Below are 26,710 nucleotides of genomic sequence, written 5' to 3'. Positions count from 1 at the left end.
GGCGCGGCTTTTGTGGTGCGATGGGTAACGATGCTTCGTGGGGTGTCAGTTCTTGATGTGTGCAAGGGTCCCTGGTTCGAGCCCGGGTTGGGGCGAAGAGAGGGACGGAACCTACACTGTTACACTGGTAACTAATGAACTTATCCTCTGCAGCAGAGTAAATTCTGGGTCTTCTTTTCCATTGGCGATCCTCATGAGAGCCAGTTTCATCATAGCGCTTGATGGTTTTTGCAAATGCACTTGAAGAAACATTCAAAGTTCTTGAAATGTTCCGCATTGACTGACCTTCATGTCTTAAAGTAATGACGGACTGTCATTTCTCTTTGCTTATTTGAGCTGTTCTTAAAGAAAAACTATTGAATGAGTAGGTGTCTCCAAACTTTTGGTACTGTAGATGGAGTATGAACCAAATCACATATATTAAAATAATGTTGAGTGTTGTTCACTAACATCACATTTTTTTAAATGTCATATCTACATCATCACTAATGGGATCCAATGACAATTCGACTAGAGTGCTCAGGTATTTCAGTAGTGTGTGGGCGGTGTGCAGCGCAGACCCAGGCTATAAAATCACCCCTCGCATTCAACTGGTGCATGACATTGCTGTGTTGGCGGAGACACGTAACTCGTCTTTGTCGACGGAGCTGGAGCAAAAGTGTTTGCGCCTTTACTGTATGTTGAGAATAAAACATTTCAACCGTTTTTACGCGTCTTCAATCATCTGAAACTTGACAGGGGGAAATGGTATGTGCGCAATTTACATAACTTCTTAATTTTTAACTTTTTGCATTGAAATCCTAAATACGGGAAGTAAATTTTCCCCATTTCGGTGTTATTATTAATATTTGCAATCCTCATTGGCAAATGTAATGTTCACGCAGTCTGAACATTTAGACCAACCTTTACTCGACGATTTGAGATGTTTCCTTTGAAAAATGTAAAACATTCAGCTCTTTATTGCCTTATGTCCATAACCTCAACCTGGTCCTACCCTCTATCCATTCCGTTTGAATGTATCCGTTTATAGTAAAGTGTATCGTTTGTTACTACGTTATTATAACAATGTAATACAGTATGTGCGGGAATGCATACTGTGGCTGCAAGAGAGGAATCCTAGGAATCTGTTGAGCCTTGGTGAAGAAGCCGATAGGTGGGTGGTATGGGGCAGACGCAGTTGGTTGGGTCACATGCTTGACAAACTTTCATGAAGTTTTTAACCTTCAAATGGCAAATTATTTTGTTAAAATATTAGCCTACTTTACCTATGTTTAGGCAAGAGTCTAGGAAAGCAATGTCGTGATACACTATCTTCCTATACCAATTGTGTACATAAAGGAAAATGTAGGCTGATGTACAGTCTATGGGCCAATGCATGATTACCAAAGAGAGGCCATTTGCTTTCTCAAGAATCAGCCATTCAAAGTACAACAAGCATGCGAAGCCCCTTTCGTGTCATCCTCATATAATAATTTACTTTCTATTCACGATTTAGGAGTTCTATTTTTCTTTGTGACAATGTGTTATTACACAGCATTTTAGTCTTACATTTTACAGATGCCACTTGCTTTTCAAATGTCAGTTGATTACCACCTTGTTGAAAACCTAGAATCCCCTCCCCCTGGGATCCAAAGCCAAGACTACAAATCTGGACATGATGAAACATGTGTCTGGCAGATTTTTTATAAACACTTTGGTACAGTTTCCCAGAGAGATTAAGCCTAGTCCTGGACAAAAAAAATCCCCCTGAGTTTAGTCCAGCACTAGGGTCAATTTGTGTGTGGGAAACTGACCATCAAAGGAATAAATCCTTTGACCTTATTTGAGTTCAGGACCTTTAGGATCATTATTTAGAATGACACGGTTACTTTAAATTTGGAGCCACTGTATTGCTCTCTACTTTTGGCATCACCTTTAATGACTTGAACCATGTGGTAATGGATACATGTAGATTTTTCCCTGGATTGATCTATTTCTGGTTTGCCCTTTTCGATCAACATTTAATTCAGCCCTCTTCAGTTATGACTGTGCTTACTGAGCTGTAACAACCAGCACAATTAGAAAACATAACATACAGGAATGTTGTTATTAATAAATCCTACATGTCAGCATACTTTAATTCCTTGTACTGTTGTGTGTTGATATAGTCAGATTTACAGTATCTGGGTAAAATGGGCTTTGCTGTTTGTGTATTTTCCACTTCAGACAGACTGTTTGAAGAACAGAAAGTAGTCATGGTGTTGTTTTTGGCCAACAGAGAGAGTGTATCTCCATCCACGTGGGCCAGGCAGGCGTTCAGACAGGCAATGCATGCTGGGAACTCTTCTGCTTGGAACACGGTGTGGGGCCTGACGGCGTGTTCAATGAAGAGGACCAGGGGCCTAATTCCCGGACTGACCCCTTCAACACCTTTTTCCACACCGGAAGTTCTGGCCGCCATGTTCCCAGGGCCATATTTGTGGACCTGGAGCCAACGGTGGTTGGTAAGCAAAGTCAATTGTAACCTTTTGTTTTATTGTCCTCTTTCTCGCCATCCATCATCCATGTTTCGTGTGTGTGTGTGATTACACATGTGTAGTGTAAATGCATATCCATCCTCATGGGCCAGACAGGAGTGCTAATTGGGAATGAATTCATGCGGGCGGGGACCTGTGCTGGATGGAGCATGGTATTCAAAACGACAAGACCATTGGTGGTGGCGGTGATGACCCATTTTTACACTTTCTTCAGTGAGTGTGACTCAGGAAAGCTTGTAGAAAGTGCTGTGTTTGTGGACCTAGCCAGCTGTAATTGGTAAGTGGTGGTGTATAATATTGATACAAAGATGAAAAGAAAGTTTAAGTTAAAGCTGCAATATGTAACTTTTTGGGCGACCGAACAAAATGAACATAAAAATGGGAGTTATAGATCTGTCATTCTCATTGAACGCAAGTCTAAGAAGCGGTAGATCTGTTGCATGTGCGGCATTTCTATGCTTCCCATTTTTAAGTTTCGTTTTTGCGTCATTTATTTTCGGTTTTGTACACCAGTTTCAAACAGCTGAAAATACAATATTTTTACTTATGGAAAATATATTTCACAGCGGTTTAGATGGTACAATGATTATCTACACTATACTTGCTTGTTTTGTCACATAAACTGAAATTAGGCCAACTATTTGAATTTTAGCAACCAGGAAATGGCGGAATGATTTCTGCATTGTGCATCTTAAAATGTTGAATAAGTTAAATGTTTGTTAATGATACACACCCAAAACGTTCACAACAATAACAACTGGGCCAACAACAAATAAAATGAATGAATAAAGAAAGCCCACACACAGCATATGCTGCTCCAAAGTACAGACAAGTTGGCTGCAGTAGCCCTTGCCAAGTGATAAATAATTAAAGTCATGTTACATAATATGGTGGGGCTGCTGATAAGCTACAGTATATGGTAAGTAGTGTGCATTAATCAAAACACTAACTCCACTGTAACACGTCTACAAGTGTTACTATGGCACATTAATAAATACTAGAAATCCTGATTGTTAAAATTGTCAGTGGTGGAAAAAGTACACAATTGTCATACTTTTCTTGTTTCTTTTAAATAACGGACAGCCAGAGGCACACTCCAACACTCAGACGTAATTTACAAACGTATTATATTGATTTAGTGAGTTTTTTAGATCAGAGGCAGAAGGGATGAGAACATGCTATATTGATATAGTGAGTTTGATAGATATGAGGCAGAAGGGATGAGAACATGCTATATTGATATAGTGAGTCCGTTAGATCAGAGGCAGAAGGGATGAGAACATGCTATATTGATATAGTGAGTCCGTTAGATCAGAGGCAGAAGGGATGACTACCTGTTATATTGATAGGTACGTGAATTGGACCATATTGTTGTCCTGCCTGAGCATTCGAAATGTAATGAGTACTTTTAGGTGTCAAGGAAAATGTATCAGGAGTAAAAAGTACATATTTCTTTTAGGATGCAGAGGAGTGAAAGTAAAAGTAGTCAAAAATAGAAATAGCAAGGTAAAGTACAGATACCCCAAAAAACTACTTAAGTAGTACTTCAAAGTATTTTTACTTAGTTACTTTACACCACTGAAAATTGTGCATCTACATTACACTGCTGGAAGGTGCAAAGTACAGCTTTATAGACTACAAAATAATCTGAGCACAGGACTGGGAATCAAGAACAAATCAACAATTGTGGTAATTCAGGTGACATTTCCTGTTGATGTCCTATATTTGTTGAAGAGTAATTGTTTTCCCCCCCAGATGAGGTCAGGACTGGGATGTACAGGCAGCTCTACCATCCTGAGCAGCTCATCTCTGGAAAGGAGGATGCAGCCAATAACTACGCCCGTGGACACTACACCGTGGGGAAGGAGATCATTGACGGGGTCCTGGAGCGTATCCGTAAAATGGTAAGTATCAAATTAAGACCTGATCTTTGTCATACAGTCAAAGGAAGGATTTGAGTCGTAATATATTAATAATATAGGCTAATATAAAATATATTGGCTAAGGCCAATATATTGTGCATCCCTAGTGTTGATCAATAGTTTTTCTCCCTAGACTGACCAGTGCACAGGGCTGCAAGGATTCCTCATCTTCCACAGCTTCGGAGGAGGCACCGGCTCTGGTTTCACCTCTCTGCTGATGGAGCGCCTGTCAGTTGACTACGGCAAGAAGTCCAAGCTGGAGTTTGCCATCTACCCAGCTCCCCAAGTGTCCACAGCTGTGGTGGAGCCATATAATTCCATTCTGACCACCCACACCACCCTGGATCACTCCGACTGTGCCTTCATGGTGGACAATGAGGCCATCTATGACATCTGTCGCCGCAACCTGGACGTTGAGCGTCCATCCTACACCAATCTCAACAGATTGATCGGTCAGATCGTTTCCTCCATCACTGCCTCCCTACGCTTTGATGGTGCATTGAATGTTGACCTCACAGAGTTCCAGACCAATTTAGTCCCATTCCCTCGCATTCATTTCCCCCTGGTCACTTACGCGCCCATCATTTCCGCTGAGAAGGCTTACCATGAGCAGCTGACCGTCTCTGAGATCACCACTGCCTGTTTCGAGCCATCCAATCAGATGGTCAAGTGTGACCCTCGCCATGGCATGTACATGGCCTGCTGTATGCTGTACCGTGGAGATGTGGTGCCCAAAGATGTGAATGCTGCCATTCAAAATATCAAGACCAAACGTTCCATCCAGTTTGTGGAATGGTGCCCCACCGGTTTCAAGGTAAGGAACATAATTGCTTCCCGCATATGGTTTATATTGCAATAGATAAGTACTATATTTCGTTCTCAGTCTAAGGGGTAATTGATTTATTTTTCTTATTCTATCTAATCAGGTTGGGATCAACTATCAGCCCCCAACTGCCGTACCTGGAGGTGATCTAGCTAAAGTCCAGAGGGCTGTGTGCATGCTGAGCAACACCACTGCCATTGCTGAAGCCTGGGCCCGTTTGGACCACAAGTTTGACCTCATGTATGCCAAACGTGCCTTTGTGCACTGGTATGTAGGTGAGGGCATGGAGGAGGGAGAGTTCTCTGAGGCCAGAGAAGACCTGGCTTGTCTGGAGAAAGATTATGAAGAGCTGGGTAGAACAAGCACAGAATCTGATGATGATGAAGCGGGTGAGGAATATTAAGAACCGAAGAACCATGATGTCCTACCTGTCTATTAAAAATGTATTATTCCGTCTTCTATGTATTCTTTCTATTTGTAACAATTCATTGTTGTATCTCCAAGCCCTGAACCAAAACAAGTTGTAAAAAATGTATGGACAGCCAAATACACTTGTTTAATAACGCCCTGTTAATGTGTCAATTCCAAAGTGCCATGTTTTGCCATCGCAATGGCTTTCAGCTTCTGAATAAAGTCCGACTGTGTACAATATTGAGCAAGATGTTTTTTCTCTGCATATTTAATTGAAATTCATGATGAAGAACATGTTACAGCTGGGCCAGGCTCAACCTGGAGTAGAGTGTATAACCTCACCCACATTCTGGTGACATGTTCTGTTTCAGTAATAATTTATTAAGGGATTATATTTAGTTTACTAACAGTATATTATGAGTTTATAATAAACAGTAACCCATTGCTGGTTGCATTCGGTGAGCTGATGACTGTTGCTACTGGTCTATGGATCATTACCGTGGAGCGCATAGCCTACTGAAGGAGTGGCGGTTCTAGACAATTTCAACTGAGGGCCAGTTGTACTGTTAGGGGGGCCAGTTACATTAGACGTTATTGTTGTCATCGATTTCTTCACTGCATTGCAGGCATTAGCAGGCAAAAGACCATGTTCATAATCATCATCGTTGCCACTGTCTAATAACGGATGTAAAAAAATAACGATAGCAAAAATTAGTTGTGTAGAAATGATTTCATACTCCACATTTAGGGGGCCCACAAGGGGGTCCAAAATTGTTGTCACAGGGTCACCCCATAACCGCTAGTGTACCGAAGATCGCTAACGTTATAATTTGTGACTAGCCTCAAAACTGTTACAATGTATCATGCATGATTACAAACCCCTCAGTGCTCGCCCACTCAGTGGCCACATCCAATCAAAATACTCCATCGGGGCTATTTAAAGAACAAGTTCCGGCAGTGGTGGAGTCACCTGAAAATATCCATCCGCGGTAGTAAACAATGGGAAGATCTCAATGCATATCCCTGCCGGCCTCCCTCGTCTCCTTCTCAAAACCCATTGGAGAAGGAGACGAGGAGAGAGGACGCGAGGAGTATAATTTGAGAGAATACTATAGATGGGTTTGCTGACAACGTCACGAAAACCGTGTGCACGCTTTGATGTGGCAGAAGTCCAGAACGGCCATGTGGGAAATCTTAAGTGGCTCGTTTCAGCTACACAGAACAAAAATATAAACCAACATGCAACAATTTCAAAGATGTTATTGTGTCACAGTTCATATAAGGAAATCAGTCAATTGAAATAAATTAATTAGGCCCCATCTATGGATTTCACATGACTGGGAATGCAGATAGGCATCTGTTGGTCACAGAGAGTTAAAAAAAAAGGTAGGGGCAAGGATCAGAAAACCAGTCAGTATCTGGTGTGACCACAATTTGCCTCATGCAGCACAACATCTCATTCGATAGAGTTTACCAGGCTGTTGATTGTGGCCTGTGGAATGTTGTCCCACTCCTTTTCAACGGCTTTGCGAAGTTGCTGGATATTGGCGGGAACTGGAACACGCTGTTGTACACATTGGTCCAGAGCATCCCAAACATGCTCAATGGGTTACATACTTTATCTGGTGAGTATGCAGGCCATGGAAGAACAGGGACATTTTCAGCTTCCAGGAATTGTGAACAGATCCTTGCGACACGGGGCCGTGCATTATCATGCTGAAACATGAAGTGATGGCGGCAGATGAATGGCACGACAATGGGCCTCAGGTTCTCGTCACGGTATCTCAAATTGCCATCAATAAAATGCAAGTGTGTTCGTTGTCCGTAGCTTATGTCTGTCCATACCATAACCTCACCTCCACCAGGGGCACTCTGTTCACAACGTTGACATCAGAAAACCGCTCACCCACATGGCACCATACACACTGTCTGCCATCTGCCCCATACAGTTGAAACCAGGATTCATCCATGAAGAGCAAACTTCTCCAGCGTGCCAGTGGCCATCAAAGGTGAGAATTTGCAAACTGAAGTCGGTTACGACGCCGAACTGCAGTCAGGTCAAGTCCCTGGTGAGGACAACGAGCACACAGATGAGCTTCCCTGAGACAGTTTCTGACAGCTTGTGCAGAAATTCTTTGGTTGTGCAAACCCACAGATTCATCAGCTGTCCAGGTGGCTGGTCTCAAACCATCCCGCAGGTGAAGAAGCCGGATGTGGAGGTCCTGGCCTGGCATGGGTACACGTGGTCTGTGCTTGTGAGGCCAGTTGGACATACTGCCAAATTCGCTAAAACAAATTTGGAGGCGACTTATGGTAGCAAAAGGAACATTAAATTCTCTGGCAACAGTTATGGTGGACATTCCTGCAGTCAGCCTGTCAATTGCACGCTCCCTCAAAACTTAAGACATCTGTGGCATTATGTTGTGTGACAAAACTGCACATTTTAGTGACCTTTTATTGTCCCCAGCACAAGGTGCACCTGTGTAATGCTCATGCTGTTTAATCAGCTTCTGATATGCCACACCTGTCAGTTGGATGGATTATCTTGGCAAAGGTGAAATGCCCACTAACAGGGATGTAAACAAATTTGTGCACAAAATATAGGAGAAATAAGCCTTTTGTGCATATGGAACATTTCTGGGATCTTTTATTTCAGCCTAAGAAACATGAGACCAACATGTACGTCCTTTGTGTGGGTGAGCGGTTTGCTGATGTCAACATTGTGAACCGAGTGCCCCATGGTGACGGTAGGGTTATGGTATGCAGTGGTGTAAAGTACTTAAGTAGAAATACTTTAAAGTACTACATAAGTCATTTTTTGGAGTATCTTTACTATTTATATTTTGGCCAACTTTTACTTTTACCTCACTACATTCCTAAAGAAAATATTTTGCTTTTTACTCCCTACATTTTCCATAACACCCAGAAGTACTTGTTACATTTTGAATGCTTAACAGGACAGGAAAATGGTCCAATTCTCGCACTTATCAAGAGAACATCCCTGGTCATCCCTACTGCCTCTGATCTGGCTTACTTACTAAATACAAATTCATCTTTTATAAATTATGTCTGAGTGTTGGAGTGTGCCCCTGGCTATCCGTACATTTTTTAAATAAGAAAATGGTGCCGCCTGCTTTGCTTAATATAAGGAATTTGAATTGATTCATACTTTAACTTTTGATACTTAAGTATATTTAGACTTGCTTCCATTCAGCCACAAGAGCATTCGTGAGGTTGGGCACTGATGTTGGGTGATTAGGCCTGGCTTGCAGTCGGGTTCCAATTCATCCCAAAGGTGTTCAATGGGGTTGAGGTCATGGCTCTGTGCAGGTCAGTCAAGTTCTTCCACACCGATCTCAACAAACCATTTCTGTATGGACATTGCTTTGTGCACGGGTGCAATTGTCATGCTGAAACAGAAAAAGGCCTTACCCAAACTGATTTGCCTAGTTAAATTGAAAAATAAAAAACTGTTGCCACAAAGTTGGAAGCACAGAATCGTCTAGAATGTCATTGTATTCTGTAGCGTTGAGATTTCCCTTCACGAAGGGGCCTAGCCCAAACCATAAAAAACAGCCCCAGACCATTATTCCTCCTCCACCAATCTTTAAAGTTGGCACTATGCATTGGGGAAGGTAGCGTTCTCCTGGCATCCGCCAAACCCAGATTCGTCCGTCAGACTGCCAGATGGTGAAGCGTGATTCATCACACCAGAGAACACATTTCCACTGCTCCAGAGTCCAATGGCAGCAAGCTTTACACCACTCCAGCCAACACTTGGCATTTTGCATGGTGATGTTAGGCTTGTGTGCGGCTGCTTGGCTTTGGAAACCCATTTCAGGAAGCTCCCAACAAACAGTTATTGTGCTGACGTTGCTTCCAGAGGCAGTTTGGAACTCGGTAGTGAGTGTTTTAACTGAGGATAGATGATTTTTATGTGCTGCGCGCTTCAGTACTCGCCAGTCCCATTCTGTGAGCTTGTGTGGCCTACCACTTCACGGCTGAGCCGTTGTTGCTCCTTAATGTTTCCACTTCACAATAACAGCACTTACAGTTGACAGGGGAAGCTCTAGCAGGGCAGACATTTGACGAACTGACTTGTTGTAAAGGTGGTATACTATGACGGTGCTACATTGAAAGTCACTGTCCCCAGTCCACCTGGTCGTGCTGCTGCTCCTCCTGTTTCAACTGTTCTGCCTGCGGCTATGGAACCCTGACCTGTTCACCGGACGTGCTACCTTGTCCCGGACCTGCTGTTTTCGACTCTCTCTCTCTACCGCACCTGCTGTCTCTAACTCTGAATGATCGGCTATGAAAAGCCAACTAACATTTACTCCTGAGGTGCTGACCTGGTGCACCCTCTACAACCACTGTGATTATTATTATTTGACCCTACTGGTCATCTATGAATGTTTGAACATCTTGGCCATGTACTGTTATAATCTCCACCCGGCACAGCTAGAAGAGGGCTGGCCACCCCTCAGAGCCTGGTTCCTCTCTAGGTTTCTTCCTAGGTTCCTGCCTTTCTAGGGAGCTTTTCCTAGCCACCGTGCTTCTACATCTGCATTGCTTGCTGTTTGGGGTTTTAGGCTGGGTTTCTATAGACCACTTTGTGACATCGGCTGATGTAAAAAGGGATTTATAAATAAATTTGATTGATTGACTGACTGAGCTCTTCAGTAAGGCCATTCTACTGCCAATATTTGTCTATGGAGATTGCATGGCTCTGTACTTGATTTTATACACCTGTCAGCAACGGGTGTGGCTAAAATAGCCAAATCCACTAATTTGAACGGGTGTCCACATACTTTTGTATATATAATGTATATCCTCCATCTTTTTCAACATTACATAATTCTATGTAAATTATATACTAAATTCAATACTATGGTGTGTCAAAACAAACGTGTATTTGCATATTTATATATTCATGTGTGTATGAAATATTGGAATAATTGTAGAACTATATCTTAGAGTAATCACAATCACAATCCATGTAATACAATCCTGTAATTATATTGATTTAAAATGTCTAACATGAAGTAGGGTTGATTTCTAAGGTCAAAGAAATGAGTTTGCAAACAAAAATAGGTTTTAGAAAAAAGTAAATGGTATCTACTTTTTTAGGCGGACGTAGTCACTGCCTTAGAACATTCGTTTCGCTGTGTATGTGTTTGACTGAACTGCCTCGTATGTTGATCCCGATTGCCTTCTGGAGAACCTGACATTGGAAAATTAGAAGTATAGACCTCCCGACAGATCATAGCAAGGTGACATTGTTGTGATCAGGCTCCCTGTGTTTGAGCTCTAAGATTGGACCACGAAGATGACCCAGCCTCGGCCGGACGAGTTCAAGCCACCTCCGGAGTGCCCAGTCTTCGAACCAAGCTGGGAGGAATTTGCCGATCCTTTTGCTTTTATAAATAAGATCCGTCCAATTGCGGAAAAAACTGGCATTTGTAAGGTCCGCCCGCCTCCGGTAAGTGTGGTCGAGTTGCTGAGTGGTTCAACGGAATCTTTAAAACCATTTTAACAACAAGAAGACAGACATCTACCATACACTGGGGGGTTTAAAGGGACATTTTCAAAATGGCGGATTAAGGTTTTTTGCTGATTCTTTTGTGTATCATTCAAATGTTTATTTAGCTAGCTACATAATCTAGCTAGTTTTAATAACATTAGCTAACTACCTGACCAGCGGAGTGTATTTATGTAGCAACAGGAAACATTGGTGAAAATGTATATTTGTACTTAACTGAAAACGAAACAACACCGGCAAGCTAACTAACGTTAACTGATTTGAACGAGTCGTGAGATTTATCTTTCGCTAGCGACTGATCAAACTAGCAATATCTGGCACAATGACCATCAGCGAAATCTGTCAGTTTAGTGTAAAAAATGACAAACTAGCCATCGTTAGTACTACCTAAAACAGCGTTTCAATAAATAAAATGTAAATTTACGTAACATTAGCTAGCTACAGACTGGCATGGTCCAGTAACGTTACAGTAGCTAACTGGACTGGCAGGTGGGAATGAATGTCTAGCTAGCTTGCTAAATTGGCTAGTTGTGTCGCCAGGGGAGAAAACAATTGACATTTTTAATAACACGAAAACCTTTGACATTTTTTGACTATGACTGGTAATGCCAGAGCCAAACAGTCGTACGGTTAGTGTTACGGAGACGGGGGATGTTTATTGTTGAATGTTGTTTTTGATGACGTCATTCAAACAAACTTCTATCTTCCCCATAACTAAGGATCACCTGTATTCATTAGTCTTGTTTGGTTTAGCCTAAACTTTAATTATTTCTCTCAAAATATTTTTTAGCTGTGTTGACCTTTTTGGAAACTGAAATAAAAACCATTAATAACCAAAGAAATAAGTAATCCATAAGTTAATAAGACATAACTCATAACGCATACATTATTGGTTAGAACTATCAATCAATATCGAATGGCGTCAAAAATGAGTGTTAATAGCAAAGTAATTGGATAGATGTCTGGAGATGTCCTGGTGAAATAGGATGTTCACTCAGTAGGCCCGACAGTTTTTGGGTGTTGTCCTCCATGTTGGCTTTGTGGTAAACCGGAGCTGTTGAGTTCCATCTGGCCATTTTGTTGGTGATGTTAGTTAGGCTAGTGTGTTTTTAAGATAATAAATCAATCGTGTTGTATGCTCTACAATGCTTCTTGTAACCCTAAATAACTAATTATATTGAAGGGGGAAAAGTACCTTGACCTATTTATATGTGAAATTAAAATAATCCCACGTGTGCAATACCTCCTTTCAAAGAGACTCCATCTACCCTACATAAAGCCAAATGACTTAGGTCCTGCCAATGTAAAGTGTTTTTGTTGATTTTGATGTAACTCAGTGACAACAGTAGACCTGTAGACAGACTCACAGACTTGTAGGCTAAACATCTGTTACTGACAGGTGTTCCATATGGGGCAATGACTGGTTTATTGTAAGATGTCCCCATACTGCTCGGTAGATGTGGTACACTTTGTATAATTTAGTGAACTACGTGTATTTCAGCTAGTAATTTAACTACATTTTGCAGTAGCTTAGTGGTAGTTGAACTAAATTTAAATCTTGGTACGGTTTTTAGTAGTTAACTTTTTGCAATGTAACGATGTAGCCAACTACTCGAACTACACACTACTTTTTTTTGCTAAAATAAAATCTGGGTGAGGTATGCAATAATTCACTTTCTTTTTCAGCTTCAGATCTGCCCAATTCTCACTTGAAGATATATTTTTTTTTTATTGGATAAATTACACATTCTGTTAACATCTGAGTCCAGAGTGATCTGTCTTGCAATTTGTAGTCTATGACATTTCAAATTGAGATATGATAATTTATCACTAAGTAGTTTGGATGTAGTGAGCTACTTTTTAAAAGTAACTTCAGTTAAGTAAACTATGTTTGTCTTATGAGTATATTTAGCGTAGCTTAATTTCTTCCAGTGTTAAGTAATTGGAAGCTTGGTAAACTGTATTTTCAGAGTAGCTTCCCCAACACTGACAATAGGCCATTTTATGATATGTGTCGTATGGAATGCAAATTCTAATAATGTTGTTGTATGCTCACAGGGCTGGCAGCCCCCATTTGCATGTAATGTTGACAGACTGCACTTCACTCCTCGGATACAGAGGCTCAATGAACTGGAGGTAAGGAGGTCACTTTGCATTATGTGTAACCAAGGTCTTAGTTTCTACATACAATACCCTTGATGATATGCAGTATGCATCCCTTTGAAACCCAGGCCTATAGAAGGGAATTGAACTGATTGGTCAGGGTCTCGGTCAATGCAATTGTCTAGTTGACGAAGCACTGAAGGTTGCTGTTGTGCCTACCATTATTAATCACCCTTTTCAGAAGCTTTGGTGAAAGGAAGGTCAAAGGTTGCTTGTGCAGGAGTTGGTCAGCAGAAGTCTTGTCTTTTCAGTTCACAAATATTTGTTTGTTGCATCACATTGCTGAGTCAGGAGACTGATTATCACCTATGTGATTTTCTACATTTCAATTCCTACAGTGACTGTTAGATATCACCTAGTGTATGTTCCCCTTTCCTAGGCACAGACCAGAGTCAAGCTTAACTTCTTGGACAAGATCGCAAAGTTCTGGGAGTTGCAGGGGTGTTCTCTGAAGATTCCTCATGTGGAAAGGAAGATATTGGACCTTTATCAACTCAACAAGGTTGGGTGTTTTAGTATTGTTTCAAACTACTATGCAATTATTCCATCTTAAATAGTATTTAACAGCATCCACTGACTATAATTAACTTAGACACATTTTATTTCAGAATGTTGCAGATGAGGGTGGATTTGATATTGTGTGTCGCGACAGACGATGGACGGCGATTGCACTTAAGATGGGCTTTGCTCCAGGCAAGGCTGTGGGTTCTCACCTACGGTCACACTATGAGAGAATCCTCTACCCCTACAACCTCTTCCAGAGTGGAGCTAACCTCCTGGTAAGTTGGACAAATGCCCTAACACTCATGGTTAATCTGTCTGTTCACATTGTACTCAGGGCTTTATGCACTAGCTAATGCTGTGTTAAGCGCTTGGTTGGCTCATCTGTAGGCAAGTTAAGCACTGTTCAACCATAGTTCTACTTCTGTTATTGTGGAAGTACTGTATGTTTGTCTAATGTGAGGATCATTTTCAATATTGAATAAATGGATTGAAAACTGCAAAGAAAGCGTACTGAGTCAATATAGATTGGGTCTTTGTTGTTAACTTTGCAAGCTCTCTCTTGCTTTAGGCACCAGAGCTTGCTTCCAAGCTGATGCGTTTAGTGTCTGCCCCTGAACTTGACACGGTATGGCTGCCTCATGGTTATCTAAGAATAAAAAAATGGCACGTCTATGGTGGTTATGGCAGTCTGGAGTTTTTGTTACACAGAAATGTTAGACCATTCTTTGTTTCAAATGGTCTCATTGTGCTTTGTCTGTGCACCGATGACATAGTCTGGTGTCCTTGCTGCCATAGACGTGTGCCATGTCTATTGTTTTGTTTGTATGTTTCGTCTACATTTGTAATGGATTAACTGTATGTATTGTATAACATTACATTGTATATGATATCACTAATGTTCCTATCCTGCCTATGCCTGCAGTTTGTCCAGAAGCCAACCCTGCCACTTGACACGAGTGACAAGGAGTACAAACCCCATGACCTGGCCGAGAGGCAGCAGTTTGTCCAGCCAGCCGAGTCCTGCTGCAACAGCGCCCGCAGAGCAAAGCGGATGAGAGCTGAGGTGGATGCTCTTGTCGAACAGAGCCTCACACACTTGTCAGAAGAACTCCTCATAAACCCAGTAATTCAGATTGCAGAAACTACCCTGTAACCAACTACCTTACTCTATCTCCTTCAAATCCTTAAGTCACAAAATGGAGTGTAATTAGCTTAAAGCCTTGTGTGTTATCTTAATTATTCATGAAAGCATTGGCACATCACTGTTCTCTATTGCATATCAACTTTGTAACATCATTAGTGGTAGTTACAATAGTTAACTAGAACTCTATTTTCACCCACAGTCCGGTTGTGTGAAGACTGAACCAGGAACGGAACCCTGTGAGAACAGACCAAATCTGAGGAGGAGGATGGGCTCCTTTGTTGCCAAGCCCGAGCCAGGTCAGTACCAACAAGGCTTTACTTTAACCACAGAAGAGTTAACACAATATTTGTGATCCGTGCCAATATCCATATACTTGTATTATTATTATTTGACCATGCTGGTCATTTATGAACATTTGAACATCTTGGCCATGTTCTGTTATAATCTCCACCCGGCACAGCCAGAAGAGGACTGGCCACCCCTCATAGCCTGGTTCCTCTCTAGGTTTCTTCCTAGGTTTTGGCCTTTCTAGGGAGTTTTTCCTAGCCACTGTGCTTCTACACCTGCATTGCTTGCTGTTTGGGGTTTTAGGCTGGGTTTCTGTACAGCACTTAGAGATATCAGCTGATGTAAGAAGGGCTATATAAATAGATTTGATTTGACTTGAATTTAGAATCAAGCCATATATATTAATATGTACTCTAGTGTGAATTTTGGAACGTAGTTTGTGATATTCAGGCTAGGGAGTAAGATGCACCATGGGTAATTCATGAGTTAAATCATCTGGTGTTCCTCATTATGCTCATCATAAGTCATTTTTCTTTGCAGAAAAAGAAATTCCCATTCTAGTGAAACAAGAACCTATCGAGCCGGTGAGCGAGGCAGATGAAAACAAGTCTCGATATAAGAAAAAACCCAGTCTTGATGTCCCACCTCCTGCAGTGAGTGTAGTAAGTGTGGATTTTTTTTTATCCATTCTTTGGATGAGAGAATACTCTAAATGGATTATCAACATTATTGCACCAGAACAGGTTTTATACATTGTTGTGCAGCATATAGGAGGTTTTAACAAATGTTGAATTGTAGATCCTTTGGTTATTCCACTTCAAGAATGTGTCATGTCTTTTATAGATGGTTCTGTTGGTATTATATAGTTCATTAGTTGTGTATTAACTGGAGTGAAGAGAATGCTTCTCTCAGGAACAACAGGAACAAAGCCCTTCTTCCCTCTGTTCTGTAGGTGGACCTGTATATTTGTCTGGTGTGTGGCAGCGGGAGTGACGAGGATCGTCTTCTGCTGTGTGATGGCTGTGATGACAGTTACCACACCTTCTGTCTCATACCCCCTCTAAACGACGTCCCCAAAGGAGACTGGAGGTGCCCCAAGTGCCTGGCTCAAGTGAGTAGTGATGTCTGTTCACCTCATCACACCAATAACCACATTTACACTTCACAGTCAATCTGTACTGGCTTCTGTGAGTGTATGATATGAATGTGTTCAGCTCTGTTATGTATACAGAATACCTTTGTTTGTCTGTGAAAAGAAAATTGTTATTACGGTGTGCTTTCTACCCCTTGTTTATTTTGAATAGGAGTGCAGCAAACCTCAGGAGGCATTTGGTTTTGAGCAGGCATACAGGGACTACTCTTTGCGGGCTTTTGGTGAAATGGCAGACTCCTTCAAATCTGATTACTTCAACATGCCAGTTCATGTAAGTAGAAAATGTCTAATCATCAAGGAAGTTCTAAGAATTTTGACCTGTTGTAATTTATTCACAACTGTCATAAATGGAATATGAAATAGCATTTTTAATATTTAACCTCTCTAGGGTAGGTGGCACCAAATTGTCCCACCTACGTAACAGCCAGTGTAATCCCGTGGCGCATTATTCAAAAACCTCAAAAATGCAAAAACTTCAATTTTTCAGACATGACTATTTTACACCATTTTAAAGACAAGACTCTCGTTAATCTAACCACACTGTCCGATTTCAAAAAGGCTTTACAACGAAAGCAAAACATTAGATTATGTCAGCAGAGTACCCAGCCAGAAATAATCAGACACCCATTTTTCAAGCTAGCATATAATGTCACATAAACCCAAACCACAGCTAAATGCAGCACTAACCTTTGATGATCTTCATCAGATGACAACCCTAGGACATTATGTTATACAATACATGCATGTTTTGTTCAATCAAGTTTATATTTATATCAAAAACCAGATTTTTACATTAGCATGTGACTAGCATTCCCACCGAACACTGCCGGTGAATTTACTAAATTACTCACGATAAACGTTCACAAAAAGCATAACAATTATTTTAAGAATTATAGATACAGAACTCCTCTATGCACTCGATATGTCCGATTTTAAAATAGCTTTTCGGTGAAAGCACATTTTGCAATATTCTCAGTAGATAGCTAGCCCTGTGATGCCGGGCTATTTAGACACCCAGCAAGTTTAGCACTCACCAAAGTCAGATTTACTATAAGAAAAATGTTATTACCTTTGCTGTCTTTGTCAGAATGCACTCCCAGGACTTCTACTTCAATAACAAATGTTGGTTTGGTTCAAAATAATCCATAGTTATATCCAAACAGCGGCGTTTTGTTTGTGCGTTCAAGACACTATCCGAAAGGGTAAATAAGGGTGACGAGCATGGCGCAATTCGTGACAAAAAAATTCTAAATATTCCATTACCGTATTTCGAAGCATGTCAACCGCTGTTTAAAATCAATTTTTATGCGATTTTTCTCATAAAAAAGCGATAATATTCCGACCGGGAACCTGCGTTTAGGTAAACAGACGAAAGAAAATAAAGCATTCGGTCGACTCGGGCACGCGCCTAAGCCCATAGTACTCTGATCGGCCACTTGCCAAAAGCGATAATGTGTTTCAGCCAGAGGCTGCCTCGATATCGTTCAGCTTTTTCCCGGGCTCTGAGAGCCTATGGGAGCCGTAGGAAGTGTCACGTTAGAGCAAAGATCCTCAGTCTTCAATAAAAAGAGCCAAGATGAAACACAACTTGTCAGACAGGCCACTTCCTGCATGGAATCTTCTCAGGTTTTGGCCTGCCATATGAGTTCTGTTATACTCACAGACACCATTCAAACAGTTTTAGAAACTTTAGGGTGTTTTCTATCCAAAGCCAATAATTATATGCATATTGTAGTTACTGGGCAGGAGTAGTAACCAGATTAAATCGGGTACGTTTTTTATCCGGCCGTGTCAATACTGCCCCCCTAGCCCTAACAGGTTAATCAGGGGTGGATTGGACATCTGGCATTTTGGGCAAATGCCAGATGGGCCTGTCTAACTTCAGTTTTTTTTTCTTTACAAAATGATCATTATTTGGCTAATAATGGGGGGCCTCAATGGGGGGGGAATGGGCCGGTATTAGAAATGCCAGGACCGATTTCTAGTCTTAGTCCGCATTTCATTGTGCATTTGTTTCAGATGGTTCCCACAGAGTTGGTGGAAAAAGAGTTCTGGCGCTTGGTGAGCACCATCGAGGAGGACGTCACAGTGGAGTATGGAGCAGATATAGCCTCCAAGGAGTTTGGGAGCGGATTCCCCATCAGGAATGGAAGATTTAAGGTTTCAGAAAAGGATGAGGTAGGCACCTGTATTCAAATGAATGACTAACCAAACCAATATAGTATATCACACAGACTCGGATAAAATGGCTAAACTTTTCGTTCAATGTCATGGCTTGTCAATGTACCATTGTATCGGAATAAAAAATAAAAAAATATATATATATTTTTTAAATGCTCAAAATGCTTTCTTTCCCATGATGTCTTGCAGATGTACCTGAAGTGTGGCTGGAATCTGAACAACATGGCGATGATGGACCCGTCAGTGTTGACTCATGTCACAGCAGACATCTGTGGGATGACTCTACCTTGGCTCTATGTAGGCATGTGCTTTTCCTCCTTCTGCTGGCACATCGAGGACCACTGGAGCTACTCCATCAACTACCTGCACTGGTACTGTTTGTTTAGGGATGTTGACATATAAAAAATAATGTAGTTACATACAATCATAAAGTGCCATTTTGCTTATGATCATTGCTATTTTGCTTTCCATATTTTATGTATGGAGTCAAGACAATATTTTCAAGTTTAGAATTTCACTTTAAATGCTTTGTTTGCATGATGTTTCTGAATCAAGCTCTGTATTTGTTTTTGAAAGGGGGGAGCCGAAGACATGGTATGGAGCACCTGGCTTTGCTGCAGAACAGCTTGAGGCTGTGATGAAGAAACTGGCTCCAGAGCTGTTTCAGATTCAGCCTGACCTCCTCCACCAGCTGGTCACCATTATGAACCCCAACACCCTCATGTCTCACGGGGTCCCTGTAAGTTTCTGTGTAACTAGACTTACAACCATGTATTTCCATAGAATAGTATATAAATCCACTAACAGATACATATTTTCTGTGTCCCAAGATTTACAGAACAAATCAGTGTGCTGGTGAGTTTGTCATCACCTTCCCCAGAGCTTATCACAGTGGTTTCAACCAGGGTTTCAACTTCGCTGAGGCTGTAAACTTCTGCACTGTGGACTGGGTAAGATACTTTTGGCTTCAAGAGGATAGACCTGAGAATTTTCTCTTCCTTTACCTGAGCTCCTCATTGCCATTATTTTGGAGGGGTAGTTTATGTGAAGTGGACTGTTTAGTAATAGTCTCTCTTTGGTTAATCTCAGATGGCATTAGGCCGCCAGTGCGTTGACCACTACAGACTGCTGCATCGGTACTGTGTTTTCTCGCACGACGAGATGATCTGCCAGATGGCCTCCAAGGCCAACAGTCTGGACGTTGTCCTGGCATCGGCTGTCCAGAAAGATATGAAGGATATGATCAGAGAGGAGCAGGACCTACGAGATAAAGTCCGCAAGATGGTAAGGCGCCCCCACAACAGACAGAATTATACTGTTGAAGTCGGAAGTTTACATACACTTAGGTTGGAGTCATTAAAACTTTTTTTCAACCACTCCACAAATTTCTTGTTAACTTCTATGGGCTGCGGGACACAGCCAGTGAAAAATCAGGGCAGCAAATTCAAAACAACAAAATCTGATAATTCAAATTTCTCAAACATACAACTATTTTACACCATTTTAAAGATACACTTGTCCTTAATCCAACCACATTGTCCGATTTCAAAAAGGCTTTATGGCGAAAGCATAAAGTTAGATTATGTTAGGACAGTGCCAACACAAGAAAAACCACACAGCCATTTTCCAAGCAGGAGAGGGGTCACAAAAACCAGAAATACAGCTAAAATTAAACACTAATCTTTGACCGTCTTCATCAGATGACACTCCTAGGACTCAATGTTACACAATACATGTATGTTTTGTTCGATAAAGTTCATATTTATATAAAAAAAATCATTTTACATTGGTGCGTGATGTTCAGAAAATATTTTGCCTCAAACTGCCGGTGAATCAGCACAACAATTTACAAAAATACTCATCATTAACGTTGATAAAATATTAAACTGTTATTCAAAGAATTATAGCTAAACATCTTTTTAATGCAACCGCTGTGACAGATTTCCAAAAAGCTTCACGGGAAAAGCACACGTTGCAAAAATCTGAGTACGGCGCTCAGAAAAATACATCAGGCAATACAGATACCCGCCATTTTGTAGTCATCTAAAAGCATAAATAGCATTATAAATATTCACTTACCTTTGATGATCTTCAGCAGAAGGCACTTCCAGGAATTCCCAGGTCCACAATAAATGTTGTTTTGTTCGTTAAAGTCCATAATTTATGTCCAAATACCTCCTTGTTGTTTGCGCGTTCAGTAAGCTACTCCAAATGTAGGAAGCGCGCCGAAAAATCTAAACCTAACCTTTGATCTTCATCAGATGACAACCCTAGGACCTTATGTTATACAATACATGCATGTTTTGTTCAATCAAGTTCATATTTATATCAAAAACCAGCTTTTTACATTAGCATGTGACGTTCAGAACTAGCATTCCCACCGAACACTTCCGGTGAATTTACTAAATTACTCACGATAAACGTTCACAAAAAACATAATTATTTTAAGAATTATAGATACAGAACTCCTTTGTGCAATCGAGGTGTCCAATTTTTAAAATAGCTTTTCGGTGAAAGCACATTTTGCAATATTCAGAGTACATAGCCCGGCATCACGGGCTAGCTATTTAGACACCCAGCAAGTTTAGCCTTCACCAAAGTCAGATTTACTATTAGAAAAGTTTGATTACCTTTGGTGTTCTTCGTCAGAATGCACTCCCAGGGCTGCTACTTCAATAACAAATGTTGGTTTGGTTCAAAATAATCCATAGTTATATCCAAATAGCGGCGTTTTGTTCGTGCGTTCAAGACACTATCCAAAGTGTAAATAAGGGTCACGCGCATGACGCATTTCGTGACAAAAAATGTCTAAATATTCCATTACCGTACTTCAAAGCATGTCAACCGCTGTTTAAAATCAAATTTTATGCAATTTTTCTCGTAAAAAAGCAATAATATTCCGACCGGGAGCGGTGGTTTTCATTCAAAGATAAAACATGGAGTCCACTCGTGCACGCGCCTGAGTCTCACAGTACTGTGACCAGCCACTATCCAAACGCGCTACTTTTTTTCAGCCAGAGCCTGCAAAGCCACGATTCAGCTTTTTGCCGCCTTCTGAGAGCCCATGGGAGCCGTAGGAAGTGTCACGTAACAGCAGAGATCCCCTGTAATGGATAGAGATGATCAAGAAGGCCAAGAAATTGTCAGACAGGGCACTTCCTGCATGGAATCTTCTCAGGTTTTGGCCTGCCAAATGAGTTCTGTTATACTCACAGACACCATTCAAACAGTTTTTTAGAAACTTTGGAGTGTTTTCTATCCAAAGCTAATAATTATATGCATATTCTAGTTTCTGGGCAGGAGTAATAATCAGATTAAATCGGTTACGTTTTTTATCCGGCCGTGAAAATACTGCCCCCTAGCCATAACAGGTTAAACAGAACGGAAAATTCCAGAAAATGTCATGGCTTTAGAAGCTTCTGATAGGCTAATTGACATCATTTGAGTCAATTGGCGGTGTACTTGTGGATGTATTTCAAGGCCTACCTTCAAACTCAGTGCCTCTTTGCTTGACATCATGGGGAAATCAGCCAAAACCTCAGAAAACAATTGTAGACCTCCACAAGTCTGGTACATCCTTGGGAGCAATTTCCAAACGCCTGAAGGTACCACGTTCATCTGTACAAACAATGGTACGCAAGTATAAACACCATGGGACCACGCAGCCGTCATATACCGCTCAGGAAGGAGATGTGTTCTGTCTCCTAGAGATGAAGGTACTTTGGTGCGAAAAGTGCAAATCAATCCCAGAACAACAGCAAAGGACCTTGTGAAGATGCTGGAGGAAACGGGTACAAAAGTATCTATATCCACAGTAAAATGAGTCCTATATCAACATAACCCGAAAGGCCGCTCAGCAAGGAAGAAGCCACTGCTCCAAAACTGCCATAAAAAAGCCAGACTACGGTTTGCAACTGCACATGGGGACAAAGATCGTACTTTTTGGAGAAATGTCCTCTGGTCTGATGAAACAAAAATAGAACTGTTTGGCCATAATGAACATCATTATGTTTGGAGGAAAAGGTGGAAGCTTGCAAGCTGAAGAACACCACCCCATCCGTGAAGCACGGGGGTGGCGGCTTCATGTTGTGGGGATGCTTTGCTGCAGGAGGTACTGGTGCACTTCACAAAATAGATGGCACCATGACGAAGGAAAATTATGTGGATATATTGAAGCAACATCAAGACATCAGTCAGGAAGTTAAAGCTTGGTCGCAAAGGGGTCTTCCAAATGGACAATGACCCCAAACATACTTCCAAAGTTAAGGTATTGGAATGGGCATCACAAAGCCCTGACCTCAATCCTATAGAGAATTTGTGGGCACAACTGAAAAAGCATGTGCTAGCAAGGAGGCCTACAAACCTGACTCAGTTACACCAGCTCTGTCAGGAGGAATGGGCCAAAATTCACCCAACTTACTGTGGGAAGCTTGTAGAAGGCTACTCCAAACGTTTGACCCAAGTTAAGCAATTTAAAGGCAATGCTACCAAATACACTCAATTAGTATGTAAACTTCTGACCCGCTGGTAATGTGATGAAAGAAATAAAAGCTGAAATAAATAATTCTCTCTACTATTATTCTGACATTCACATTCTTAAAATAAAGTGGTGATCCTAACTGACCTAAGACAGGGAATTTTGACTAGGATTAAATGTCAGGAATTGTGAAACTGAGTTTAAATGTATTTGGCTAAGGTGTATGTAAACTTCCGACTTCAACTGTATATCAAAATACATTTGACTTTTCTCTAAGTCAGTCTCAAAAAGAAGACATTCTTAGAGGAATATGTCATTGCTTTATATTTGTATTTTCCAGATCACAATATATTGATGTTAATAGGCAGAGGAATCAGACCTAAACAGTAGAACACTGTTTTGATGTATGAATTTACAGGAATATCAAACACTAATGGGACATTGTTGACTTGAGTTAAGGAGAACTGTCTGTAAATGCGGACATCAATACAGTCTCTCTGGGGTCTCCATTTATAACATGGTTGTGTTTTTGTATTTCTCCCGAAGGGGGTGAAGCATTGCGAGCAGGCGGAATACAATCTCCTGCAGGATGACGAGCGGCAGTGTGCGAAGTGTAGGACCACATGTTACCTGTCTGCCATCACCTGCCCCTGCAGCCCTGGCCGGCTGGTCTGTCTCCACCACATCCAGGACCTCTGCTCCTGCCCCCTCACCAACTACACACTGAAGTGAGTCATGTCCTCAGTCCTGTCCACCGATATACCGTCTATGCCATCTACAGATGTCAGATCTTTACTTGAGCACTCTTTTGTTGCGGATTATTTTCCTGCTGCATTGGGAAATTCAAATGAACCTCGTGATTGGCAAAAAATGAGCAGTTCTCGTTCTCTCCATGCGGGGGCAGTCAAATCATTGGGATCAGGGCTCGCTGTCTTAAAATAATGTCCTTTCTCGCTCCCTTAAATGCTATAGGCCTAAGTCCTATTACTGCAACATTCAAATCTGCAAACATTTATCTGAAATGCAGCCATACACATCAACAACTGTCATTTTATATAGCTTAATAACACAGCCTAGTGGAGACCAATATCTATGACATACACTAGACAATTGTATTTTAAGATTACGAATGAAATTGAGTTCAATTCATACAAAGTATCAGATAAATTGCCACAAATTAGCAATGATAAACAGGGAAATATTTTATTTATATTGTACAGAATGTGTGTCAAATAGATCACCCTTAGTCTGTTCAAAAGCATGTTGCCTGCCTTCCAGCCTTTTGGACGACTAGCATTGTTAGGGCGGAGACATGAGCATCTCGTCATTATTTACAGATCCGACTAAGGTAACACTGGCATCTTAGAGAGAGGTAATGATGGTTGCAATTGAGATCAGCTGTGCGGGTGAATTTGGCACAGATGTCTCATTAAACCATCAGTTGGCAATAATCTAGCGACATCAATTGGTTGCAATAGGCCCCTTGTTATTTGTAGGCAACATTTAGCCTACCAATAAGTCACATAATGAAAGGTGAGAGAACCGATAATGGCTAAATTGATGAGCTGATTTGGGCCATCAGTTGGTTGACAGACGTAGGCCTACTGTAGAATGATACTTTCCTCCAGTGTTAATGCTCGCCCACGTTTTATAGTTAGGCTATGTATAATTTGCAGTGGTGGGTAGAGTACTGAAAATCTGTACTTAAGTAAAAGTACTGTTACTTAGATTGTAATTTACTCAAGTAAATTTAGCCGCCTTAAACTACTCAAGTAAGAGTAAAAATGTATCCGGTCAGAGAACTACTAGTTACAAATTGAGTTTGGTAAAAAAATGTACAGCTTATGGTAAATTGTGACTGCAAAAAAAAAAAAAGGACAACAACTTGGTGCAATTGATTTGACATTCATTTATGAAAGCCTGACAGCACCATCTTGCAGAAGTCCCCCAGCACAGGTATGTCAGTGGTCAATGAAGACTGACATCAAACAAAGTCCGTAGGCTATAAAGTTTCAATTACGGTCATTCAATGTTGACTTAATCTATCAATGTGTACAATTTCTTAAAGGTATATGGTACTCGAGACATTGGAATACTTTTACATTTTCAATTGCATTAATGAAAATGTACTATCATGTCAAGTATATGTGATGGTGAATGCATACTAAAGATTTACACCAAGTGGGATGTTTAATTTTTCACTCAATGAACAGGTAAGTCAAACAATCAATATTGCAATGTCATTATCAATCATATTACTAGTATGCAAATCAGACATATTTCACCATGGAATTAAATTGATACGTTTTTATTTTATTTTTTTGCATTTTAGCTAACCCTTTTCCAAACCCTAATCTACTTCTTTTAACCTGCTACAAAAAGTCAATTTTGGACAAGCTGTGTCCCTTCGACAAGCGGAATTACCCTCCACCCTCCTTTTCAGAACCTCTCCTTTCCACATTGAAGGGGATTTTATTTTCTTGGCTTGCCCATTCTCCACCCCCTCAGTTGGGCTGCTACAAGCTGTAAATAGAAATACATTTTTCTAGTAAATGGCACAAAAAACTTAGAGATGATACGCTGAGGTGCTTATAGACATGGTCATAAAAATACTGACATTTAGACACACACACACACACACACACAGAGAGTGGGAGAGAGCAATGCGTGGGAGGATGCTGCGGTGGACTGACCTGTTGATATAGGTAATGTTAGCTAGCTACATGGTTGACACAGCAGCTAGCTTAACCAGTTTATCTAGTTGCAACCGAATGTGAAAGCTAGTAAACTATTGCCACACATCTGATTAATCTGTTCACTCTTTATGCCAATGACAAGGTGGCTAGTTAGCCAACAAGAAGGCATATGTGGAGCTAAAAATGGACAACTTTTTCTGTCAGATTCTGGGTTAGCCAAAACTAACTACCTAGTTAGCTACCTAGTTATTTGATTTGCACTTGTCCTCAAAACACAATTTCAACAGCAGAATTATATCTTAGAAATACTTATCTTACTCCAGAAATATACAGTGTACAAAACATTAAGAACACCTTCCTAATATCTACAAAGTGTCGAAAGCGGCCCATTTTGACTCTAATGCTTCTCACAGTTGTGTCAAGTTGGCTGGATGTCCTTTGGGTGGTGGACCATTCTTGATACACACGGGAAACTGTTGAGCATGGAAAAACCCAGCAGCGTTACAGTTCTTGACACAAAACGGAGTGCCTGGCATCTACTACCATACCCCGTTCAAAGGCACTTAAATATTTTGTCCTTTAACTCTTTAGACCCCAATAGAATTCTGCTGTAGATTACTGATCATTTAAGATGGAAGCTAATTTTCTCACACATTTCAAACAGACATAGCAAAAAACAAATGACAATTTAACTTAGTTTTAAAGGGCTCTTCTTTAATATGACGCCACATTCATTTTAACAAGGCAAATTTGAGAACAAGGCTATCTAAATTCTATCAGCATATTGATTGCACCATGCGCGGGGGTAATACACTCGACCACTGCTACTCTAACTTCCGCGATGCATACAAAGCCCTCCCTTCGGCAAATCATGACCACGACGCCATCTTGCT

General features: G+C 41.0%; 2 protein-coding genes across 4 annotated transcripts in view; both read left to right on the top strand.

The window, feature by feature from the left end:
- Positions 1–520: 520 nt before the first annotated feature.
- Positions 521–5,910, top strand: LOC106572477 (tubulin alpha-8 chain). The gene is made up of 5 exons (XM_014146696.2): positions 521–747; positions 2,258–2,483; positions 4,272–4,420; positions 4,572–5,252; positions 5,365–5,910. Exons 1-5 carry the CDS (start codon positions 745–747, stop codon positions 5,662–5,664), a joined length of 1,359 nt encoding a protein of 452 aa, XP_014002171.1. The 5' UTR covers positions 521–744; the 3' UTR covers positions 5,665–5,910.
- A 4,910-nt stretch (positions 5,911–10,820) lies between these two features.
- Positions 10,821–26,710, top strand: part of LOC106572475 (lysine-specific demethylase 5B-B) — a 35,982-nt gene continuing 20,092 nt past the window's right edge. The window contains exons 1-16 of one of the 3 annotated variants that reach the window (XM_014146695.2): positions 10,821–11,151; positions 13,270–13,347; positions 13,754–13,876; positions 13,983–14,153; positions 14,447–14,503; positions 14,801–14,941; positions 15,222–15,318; positions 15,851–15,972; positions 16,263–16,421; positions 16,615–16,734; positions 18,483–18,641; positions 18,834–19,015; positions 19,221–19,383; positions 19,475–19,594; positions 19,734–19,928; positions 23,668–23,849. In XM_014146695.2, the coding sequence (XP_014002170.1) occupies positions 10,999–11,151; positions 13,270–13,347; positions 13,754–13,876; positions 13,983–14,153; positions 14,447–14,503; positions 14,801–14,941; positions 15,222–15,318; positions 15,851–15,972; positions 16,263–16,421; positions 16,615–16,734; positions 18,483–18,641; positions 18,834–19,015; positions 19,221–19,383; positions 19,475–19,594; positions 19,734–19,928; positions 23,668–23,849 (2,222 nt within the window). In that variant the 5' untranslated portion in view covers positions 10,821–10,998. Of the gene's footprint in view, positions 11,152–13,269; positions 13,348–13,753; positions 13,877–13,982; positions 14,154–14,446; positions 14,504–14,800; positions 15,002–15,221; positions 15,319–15,850; positions 15,973–16,262; positions 16,422–16,614; positions 16,735–18,482; positions 18,642–18,833; positions 19,016–19,220; positions 19,384–19,474; positions 19,595–19,733; positions 19,929–23,667; positions 23,850–26,710 lie in introns of all 3 variants that reach the window. The other 2 variants (XM_014146694.2, XM_014146693.2) reach the window with 2 other exon arrangements.

The sequence above is a fragment of the Salmo salar genome, chromosome ssa15, assembly GCF_905237065.1.
Source record: "Salmo salar chromosome ssa15, Ssal_v3.1, whole genome shotgun sequence".
Classification (NCBI taxonomy): Eukaryota; Metazoa; Chordata; class Actinopteri; order Salmoniformes; family Salmonidae; genus Salmo; species Salmo salar.
The sequence above is the reverse complement of the archived record's forward strand: the minus strand, read 5'-3'. Positions and strand labels throughout refer to the sequence as shown.

Bases quoted from the DNA above. Each gene is read 5' to 3' on its own strand.
- LOC106572477 (XM_014146696.2), top strand. The intron at 4,421-4,571 runs GTAAGTATCAAA...TTTTCTCCCTAG, and splicing joins TGGAGCGTATCCGTAAAATG to ACTGACCAGTGCACAGGGCT. The intron at 5,253-5,364 runs GTAAGGAACATA...CTATCTAATCAG, and splicing joins GGTGCCCCACCGGTTTCAAG to GTTGGGATCAACTATCAGCC.